This window comes from Misgurnus anguillicaudatus, chromosome 24 (genome assembly GCF_027580225.2).
Source record: "Misgurnus anguillicaudatus chromosome 24, ASM2758022v2, whole genome shotgun sequence".
Lineage (NCBI taxonomy): Eukaryota > Metazoa > Chordata > Actinopteri > Cypriniformes > Cobitidae > Misgurnus > Misgurnus anguillicaudatus.
Genome location: NC_073360.2, coordinates 3,732,974 through 3,742,963, shown reverse-complemented (window position 1 = coordinate 3,742,963; position 9,990 = coordinate 3,732,974). Strand labels below are relative to the sequence as shown.

The following is a 9,990-nucleotide window of genomic DNA, read 5'->3' as shown; positions in this document are numbered from 1 at the left end:
GACATTTTACTGCAAATATTTTACAAATTGCACCTTTAAATAATGTCTCTAAAATTATTTCAGTGATAGAACAACTTTTAACTGGACAAATTGTACTGTTGCTGCAACCTGAGCAGCCTCCTAGCTGCTACAAGCACACTCTGAAAGTGGCGGTGGAGGGTAGAGCACACAGCCCCGCCCCTCCCCCTGCCTGCAGAAGAGTGTCTGATACCAGGCACTGTTGCGCTTTTCAACCACAGGGGGGAGCTGTAAGTCATTTTTACATAGAAACTACATAGTGTTGCTTTTATAAACTTTCTTTGCGGAGATATATGCATAGATGCGAGTAAATAAGGATTTAGATGTGCTGTTTGCAATCGCGTCTTTTATAAGATTACTAAAAAGCACATCAACTTAAACAACTCAGCAGATCAAGGAATGAAGAGACTGGATTGGGGATTGACTGCAGGCAGGAGACGAGAGTAATGCTAATGCATATTGATGTCTCTGCTTGTTCACTTCAATGGAGCGTGGCGTGGTGATCTCAGCTCATTTCAGATAATGACCTAACAGGAGAAAGACATTACCTCTCCTCCTTCTCATAGAGTTTACATCGAATGTGAATGTTTTCGATTTCACTTACATCATTTAAAAGTAGAAATTCTAAGCATTATGTAGACAATAATCTTTTGTTTCTATGACAAGTATTTGTTAAGTTACATTTTTCTGACGCATTTCTGAAAGGACTTCACTGAGGGAGAGAGAACAGAACGCGCATCATGTTTATTTTCTTAATTTTGCGAAAAGCACATTCTGTTTTTATTGGGAGTGGACAGAAAAAAACTAGACACTTTAACATTTTAAATGATTATATTAAATTATATCTGTATGTCCAAAATCAGCAGAGTAATCTAAGTCTCTTGGCGGAGTGACTGAAAAATAAAGAGTTAGCGCCGCACGCGACCCCAGAGAGTTAATTAATATTTTCTATGGGCTACATTTGGTGTTTCCATATAGTTTGCACTATAATGTAGTACATTATAATTAGCTTTTGAATTTCTTTGCAACACACATTTTCGGCTTCGTTGAGCAATTCTGGCAGAGTTAAAGTTAAAGACACCTAAAGAAGTTAAATGCAGTCACGTTTATTGACGGACATCGTTTATACCAGGGCTATTCAATTAGTTTGTCGTGGGGGCCAGTTCATGAAAAGCATCTCAAATGAGGGGCCGGAGATATAACAGTGATGACGACTACATTTAAACATGCTAATGTTATATTTTGAAAATGCATTCAGCAACATTAGTGCATTGTTAGATGTCTAAGTAGGCTTTTTCTACATCCAGACATGTTCATATGTTGTATTTTAAAATTGCATAATAACATAAGTGCATTGTAAGATGCTCAAGTAAGCTTTATTCTACATTTAAATAGGTAAATAAGAGCCATATCACACTCATTGAGAATTTAACATATTTACTCACTTCAGTGCACATAATAAAAAAGTTTATAATATGGAACATAATTGCTTTATGCTGTTTTTTGTCAAAGCTAATTATTACAGTAGCCCTATTTAAACCACAACAGCCATCTTAATAATTGGGAAACATTAGGCTACCTTCTAATAAGACAGAATATGCGATACCCATACAGTGGTGCAGGTGCTGTGAGCAATGGGCGATTAACTGTTACTCGTTTTAATTGCATTCTTGTGGGAGAACGATGACTCGCATAATATTTGAGCCTTTGTCTGCTTTGAATTTTGGAGAAACTTCACAAAATTGTTTCATTGAGTCTAACGTAAATGTCATTGTGGATAAGCAAGTCATCACTGAGCTGACATATCAGACAACAATTGTCGGAAAAGGCAGTGTTTTAAGCTAGAAATACAACAAATAAAGTAAAAACAACCATATAGTCCTGTCTCTTAACTCACCAGTGTCAGCTATTGCGTCTTGAGACGCGGGTGCGAGCGGGGGAGGCGATCGCGTTGAACTTGTGGACCAAAGCGCGAATATAAACACGTGACACAGCTGCTCGCACCAGTCACGTGAGTCGCGCTCTGCAGCTCATGCTGTAGGAAACAGACGCACGCGCATCATCTTGTAACTGTAGGGCCCGTTGTCTAACTTACTAAATTTATTCTAGAGATGTCTTTTTTACAGACTACATAAAGGGCCGGACCAAATTACCTTGGGGACCGGGTTTGGCCCGCTGGCCGCCAATTGAACAGCCCTGGTTTATACCATAACAGCTGTCTAAACTCTCTGGATCGAGCCCGAACTGGTAAGGCAGTACAGGAACCATCATTTATAGAGAAATATAACTGTTTGTTTACGTTCATGCCTGTGATTCTCAGGACCGGAAAACTCTCGCGTAGTCAGGGGCGTAACCTTTCAAACACACGCTGAATTCAGTTGACCCATAACAGTTGAGTACAGTAGGTCATCTGACCAATCAGAGTACACTAGACATTTTGGGAGGCGGATTTTAAAGAGACAGGAACTAAATCCGAGTGTTTTACAGACAGGGCAAAATCGGTGAGGTATGTAGAATAATTATGCATTAGTTGAAGTTTTATATATGTACTATGGGAGACCAATATATTACAATAAGGTGCTAATTTATTAACAAAATAGGTGCACTTTAAATTACTTTTATAATGAAGTATAGTAATTCTGGAGAGGTATTTAGCTAAAGAGAGAGCACCAGGGTTAGTTCAGACTATTATGATTACTACTTTTATACTTGTTTAACTAATTATATTATTTTGTTGCACATAGAGTGTTGTATTTATATATTTTTAACTATATCACTACAAATAAAAACATTTCTGATTATTTTGATATTCTGCTCCTAAATATAAATCTATCAGTAAATGTGTGTAAAACAGGTTATATCACATAACAAAATATGACAGAATGTAACATTTGGTGCTTTGAAGAAAGCGATGAAGTAAGTGAATCCATGTGCAAAAGGTGTTTATTTGAAAAATCCCAAAAAGGGCCAGCAAACATATCCAATAAGGGTGATCCAAAAACGTAATCCAAAACGGGCACAAGATCAAGGCAGGCAGAGTTCAATCAAAAATCCAAGTAAACAGGCACGGGTCAAACACAGGCAGATAAACAGGCAGAATACAAATAACAGACTACAGGAAACAGAGTACAGGGAAACGGGTTGGTTGGGCTAAGCATTAATCAGCCAGGAACAGGTGAACAGGAAGTGACTTATATACAAAAACAAACAGGAAGTGTGAAGCGTGACATGGCATGATGATTTTCAAAATAAAAGTCAGAACAGAGCAGGATATCAAAATACAAGTACAAATAACAAAAATACACAAAATACAGAAAAATACAAGACAAAACCTTACACAGAAAAATTTTATAGGAACGAACTTAGTTTGGTAGTTTGTCATCTAAACTAAATATTCATGAAGCAACAGTGATAGTAATGCTGATGCAGATTTAATACACTTTACACTTGCATAATAAGTAAAACTATACATTTACTATTTGTATTCTATTTTAAACTCAAAGGGCATGCATAAGTATACATTTTGAAAATAGGAGATCAAATACTTCATTGCACGGTTCTACAAATTTTATGTTTCGATGGTTTCTTTTATAAAGATTATATGGGATTCTTCTTGAAATTACCAAATGATTTACCAGATTTACCATTCAATCAATCAATAAACCTTATGTGACATTAATCACAGTGGAAACGCATCTACCTGGATTCCTTTAGGAGAAGAATAATTCTTCTCCGAATATTGGTGAAATTTAAAGCATAAATAAGTGGGTTAAGGATGGGTGGTACAATTATAAACTCCAATGAAAGAGCAACTGACAGCCATTTAGGAATGTGTAAATTCACAATCCGACTCAAGGTGACTTCAGTAACAATGGCAATTGAAAAATTTAAAAGAATAACCAAGTGCGGAATACAAGTTTGATAAGCTTTCCTCTTGAATTTTGATGAGCTTCTTTGACAAATGATAAGAATCTTAATGTACGAATATAAAATTAATATTAAAGGAATAACCGCATTTATAAAAAGAATCAAAAAGCCCCAAATATTCAAAAGAATAGAATTCACACAAGAGAGTTTTACAATTTCGTAGTTGTGACAGTACACTTTCCACAATCTGTTATCACACATTGTCAATTTGGCAGTTAAAATAGCACCAATACCAAGACAAAGCATTGGATAAATCCAGTTTACAACAATTAAAAGAATTAGAAACCTAGAAGTTATTATGTTATGGTAATGTAAAGGTTTACTGATTGCAACAAATCTGTCAAATGCCATTAACATTAATATTGTGAACTCATTTGCTGCATATGAGAAGATGACAGAAGCCTGTAAAAGACAAGCAGTATGGGAGACTGAATGTGTATCAGACAGCAAGTCTGACAACACCCTTGGAAAAAAGGCAGCTGTACCATACACAGAGTTAATGGACAAACATGAAATCAGAATGTACATGGGCTGGTGTAATGTCCTTTCCAAACATATAGCAAGAATAATAAGGACGTTTAGGATTATGATCACACAGTATAAAACAAATCCCAAACTGAACAAAGCATATCTTATATGCCCAAGATTTTCAAACAACATGAAGTAAAAATTTGTGTTATTATCCATTACGCACAGGATGCTGTTATTGACCTAAGGAAAAGAGCAGACAAAGTTAAAATGTAGTTTTTGACATTTTTAACTTAAACACATCTTTATATATATATTTATCCAGTAATCTTTAAACCTTAGGCAAATGCTAGAAACATTGTATTAATGAAAACTCTTCTGTGATTCTCATAAGAAAATCCAGATGATATGCACTGTAGTACTTCTGGTATACTTCTGAAGTACTTTGGTGCATCCCTACATGCTAGTATTTTTATAGCTCATAACATGCCTCAAGAGACTTGTTCCCCTTCCTGTGGCTTCTTTTACATAAAAAACGCATCTGTCCACATTTGTAAAGTATAATCTTGTGCATATGTTTTTCTTCCTTATTCCACAATTTGTTTATAACATGTTTTATAAATACAAAGCAAAAAACACACTGTTTAATTGATACATTTTAATATGGATCTATTCTGACGTAGGAAGCACATTTTTATGTATGTGATATTTTTAAGTTACTGAACAAATACATAAATGTATTTTACATGCATTTCCATGTATCAGGTTTCTAGTGTTTTGGGTGTTTTCTTTGACGGAGTGTCTCCTCTATTTACACTAAGTAAACAGCATCCCCTGTCTGGTTGAAGAAAGAAAGTTAATAAAAAAAACATGCTTAAATGCAGTGGCGGCTGGTCAATAGGGGGCGTTTAACTCATTCCCTGCCAGCCAGGGGCGTCGCTAGACCCCTTTTACTAGGGCACGTGCCCCAGTGTAAATCTTTTGGGCCCCGGCAATTAACTTGTGAATGAATTTACAAAGACAATTGCGGCAAAACAGATCTATGTGCAATGTAGTTACTAATGATGCAGCAATACACTTAGTTCACGGTTCAATACAATTTTCGGTTCTTGTCCATGGTTTTCGTTTCGGTTCTGGTGCCTTGCCCTATTAAATTGTTTTTTAATTATTCTATAATTTAAGGATGCTGTGATTTTCCGATTCACTTTTGGTAAAACGAAAATACAGCCGTCGTCACAAGTTCATAGTTATCATCTCATATTTATACATCAAATGTCAAGAGATACCAAAGAGCCATACGAGCATTACATCTTGACTGAGAACAGGTGAGAGGACAACATTACACAGCTAACGTTAATCGGTAAAAAATAATAGCAAAAAACTTAAGGCTACTTAATATTATGAAGCTTGTGCTTTGACTGAACGTGTTTAAAAGCATGCTGATGATGATGCGCATCCACAACATGAGTTAAACTTTCTGTCCAGTACATAACTTAGTTTAAGTCTTGCATTTTGTGCAGATGCATGTTGTATAATCCATTTATGTTGTATAAAGGCTTAATGTCATATGTGTGTCATATAGAAAGCACATCAGTTTGTATTTATTAAACCTTTAGTTTCACTTCATCACGCAGCTTTTCCCATTAGAGGTTTCTGTTAAAAAAACATTTATTTCATTAATAATCTAGTTTGTGCTCATTTTTCTGTCATAGTTTCTTCAAAATTAAGTTTCATTCTTTTTCACAATGACGCCCTTTTCATTGCTCGTTTTTCAGGCCTATGGATTAATGGAAATGAAAAAAATGACATACATGCACATCCCTATTATGAATCCAAAAGCAGTAAATACTCTGCGTATGTTTGGATCATCTTTCTAAATCTGATCTTTAATAAAAAAAAATTTATTTAAAATGTGGTATTTTTGGAAGAATCCTACCCATATCTAGGAGGTGATAAAAAAGTATAAATAAAGACAACATGAAAGTTTGTTGTTGTTGTTGTTTAAAAGCATCTGTTCTTTCATTTGATGTATCGTATGTTTATGTTTAAAGGAACAGTATGTAGGATTGTGGCCAAAACTGGTATTGCAATCACAAAACTTGTGGCTAAAACTGGTACTGCAATCACACAACTGGTAGCCAATACACAACATGACAACATAAACATCAGTTGAGGGCTGCAACTCCACTTTTTAAATGACAATATCCTGGCCAAACCCTGTTGTCAGTGATATAAGTATTTGAAATGAAAATGATTTCTTAATGTCTAGTGACATATCAGGGCCATTTTATGATTAATTAATATACATTTCTTACATACTGTTCCTTTAAGAAAAGCATTTTCTGGAAGGTATTACAATTTTGTGAAAATATAAAAAAAATGTTGCCACAGGCTGGCAACTTAAAAAAAAAATGCTGGCAGAGAAAGAGTTCAAAACACAGTAAGTTTAATAGACATGCAAGTGTCTATTAACTCACTAATTTAGTTATTACGTGACACAAGTAGCTCTTGACCACTTAGTTTTTAGAAAGTAGCTCTCCTATGAAAAAAAGTTGGAGACCCCTGGTCTATACACTAGCATGTATTTATTGTAAATTTACTGCTTTGTGAAGTGTTCTCAATGCTTCCAATTTAAAACATTCATGGCATTAACATTATTTGTATTTTTTCTAAAGTTATAGTCAACTATAAACAATATTTGAAGAGTTCCGTTGCAAAACGAGATAACTCCGTTTTTTTTTTTTTTCAGAAATCTAGTTTTTTGGTTGCGCATTCCAATTAATATCAATTCAACTGCAGTTGCACTGTAAAAAATACTTTGCAGCCTTAAAATTTTTTGTCAAATCAACTCAAATTTACAAGTCATCTCAACAGAGATGAGTTGTCACAACTTATAAAACATAGTTGAGAAAAGTCAACTTAATTTTATAAGTTATAACAACTCACCAGTAGTTATAACAACTCATCTCTAGTCAAGATAAATAATAGTAAGTTGAAATGACTTGTAAATCCGAGTTGATTCAACAAAAAACAAAATAATAACATGATAACATAATTATAAACATGTTTTGACAAAAATGTTTAAAACGGAGTTATCTCGTTTTGCCACGAAACTCTTCATTTTAACTATTACACTAGCTTCCAGATGTGCCGTGTTAGTGGAAGATGGTGGACAAAATGCGGAAGAGCAAAGAATGAAAAGTGAGCGGGGCAGAATAAGGTGAATACAATAAAGTTACAGTAACATACAAGAAATAATGTAGCATTATAATCTGCATACTCTGATAGAAAGTACCTTATACAGATTTGTATTGTAAAAATTCTGGAGATTGAGCGAGCTGTCTGAGCAATGTGATCAGTATAGGCCTGGCAAACTTTTAAGGATCCGGGTTATTGTGAGTCACTCACCAAAGTGATCCGGGTTGTGTGAGTCACTTGAATCACTTGAGTCAGTATTGCTAAATCGCCAAGGAAACTCAGTACAGACCCACTTGTAACCGGCTGATCCACGCGACTCGAGATTCTCAGAGCCGGAAACATTGCAGACTCCCAGACCATGGGACCCGCTCTACAGATCCACTAACCGGCTGATTCGCGTGGATCAGCCGGAGCCGGTTAGTGGATCTATAGAGGGACTGAAGTCTCCTCAAAAGCAAATCCACAACAAAAGCCTTTCACTTCTGAGATAACATGCTTATAGGTTTTAGGTTTGGTGTGTATGGTCGACCATTTAAAAAATAGGCCTAATAATAGCATAATAATATAAAAAAAAACGGTGTCCTGCTTATGCAGCTCCCCGAGGCGGAGAGACGGTTCACGCTGATCAGCCGGTTACGGATCAGCCGGTTACGAGTTGAGAGATTCTCGAGTCAGAGCAGATCTCTCGAGTTTGCAATGTTTCCGGCTCTGAGTGAGAATCTCGGGTCAATTCGCGGCTCGTGCGGATCCGCGGGTCTCTCGAGTTTGCAATGTTACCGGCTCTGAGTGAGAATCTCGGGTCAGTTCTTGCGCAGATCAGCCGGTTACGAGTGGATCTTTAGTGCGAGCGAAGTCTCATCAATAATGTTGAAAGAGGTTTGTGTGTGTGGTGGCGCTGTTTATGGTTTTACAATGAATTGTAGTAGGACTCAACTGATCCGGGTAAATGACACTAGAGACTCGCGACTCATGAGTTAATTTAAAGATCCGGGTTAAAGATCCGAGTGAGTCGCGACTCAAACAGGTCTAGATCAGGCATAAAAAAAAAATAAGTTTGGTTCTGGTTGGTTGTCAGTTTAGGTGATGGGTCGGTAGGGATTTTATTTTATTTTTATTTTTTTTCAGTGGCAGCAAGGGATAGGTAGGAAATTGTTACATTTTTAAATTGAATAGCGGATATATGAGGTGACTTTGGCTATATTGCGTGTTTGTCTCACGCAGCGCAGCACGTCTCCACGGATTATCTCTTTTGTCATAATCAGGATTTGACATTAACTTTTTTGCTCACCAGCCAAAGTGGCTAGTTTTTCAAAGTTACTAGCCACTCAGCATTTTCACTGGCCAAATTTTTGTTGCTGGTAAAATCAATTTTATATGATTAAACTTGACTTTGGCATCCTAAAATGACTTTAATTCGAGCAAATTTACTTGCTAAATTAGATGCAGACTGAATTTCAAATGCAGTCTGACTACCCAAATTAAGACATTTATTAGCTGGTATATAGCTGGTATATCAGTATAGATCATATCATATATTTAGGTGCATGAAAAACATGCTAGTAAGTAAGGCATAAATAGATTAACTTTGAATGAATATATTAAAAGTAGAGCAGGGGTGTAGAAGAAACACTAATTCTAAACTGAAAAGATAAACACAAAAACCATCGACAACCACTTTAAATATTTATTAACAACAGCAGTAAATACTGTCAAGAAATGTACATTAATTTTACTGTCAGCTAGTTTATGCATTTGTATTTTATAAGCTTGATCATGGTTACTGATAAAAGTGATTTAAGACGTTTTAATGACAAATGTTGAGAGGGCATTATTGTAACATTAAAATGATGCGCAAACCTCTCAGCTGGCGGGTTTTCTTTGATTTTGTGTGCATTCAGGTATGCGCTGAATTTCTCTCCGCTCTTGCCCTGAGAGTTTGCACGCAATTTATATCTAATCAATCACTTCCATGCAATTGTTTTATCTTTCCCGAAGTGTGTATGCGCTCAGACTGCGTCCTCTTGTGCATTCGCAAATCCATCTGCTCTTGCGCGCTCTCTGGAAGGTGACACTTTGGTCCGCAACGCCCCGCTGATCGCGTGCGCGTCTCTCAACAAACGGTCTCTTTGCGTTGCGCTGGGTGCAGAGTGCTCATGGAAGTTGTCGCATTGCGTATTGTTTATCATTTCGCATAACTTTTAAGAAAACTACAATTAAAAAATTATATTCAACCTGGCAAAGTGGCTAGTGGGATTGGCTGTCTTACCAGCCACGGCCGAAATCTACCCGCATTTGGCGGGTGTTAATGTCAAGCCCTGGTCATAATACCATAAATTCAAATATTATAATTCACTTTCTGACCGCAAAAATGAGCCTTGG

The 9,990-nt window shown here is 36.3% G+C and overlaps 1 protein-coding gene across 1 annotated transcript; it reads right to left on the bottom strand.

Annotated features, from left to right (window-relative positions):
- Positions 1–2,786: 2,786 nt before the first annotated feature.
- On the bottom strand, positions 2,787–5,463 carry LOC129437281 (olfactory receptor 7A42-like). The gene has a single exon (XM_055195439.2). The coding sequence runs from the start codon at positions 4,630–4,632 to the stop codon at positions 3,715–3,717; it is 918 nt and encodes a 305-aa protein (XP_055051414.2). The 5' UTR covers positions 4,633–5,463; the 3' UTR covers positions 2,787–3,714.
- Positions 5,464–9,990: the final 4,527 nt, after the last annotated feature.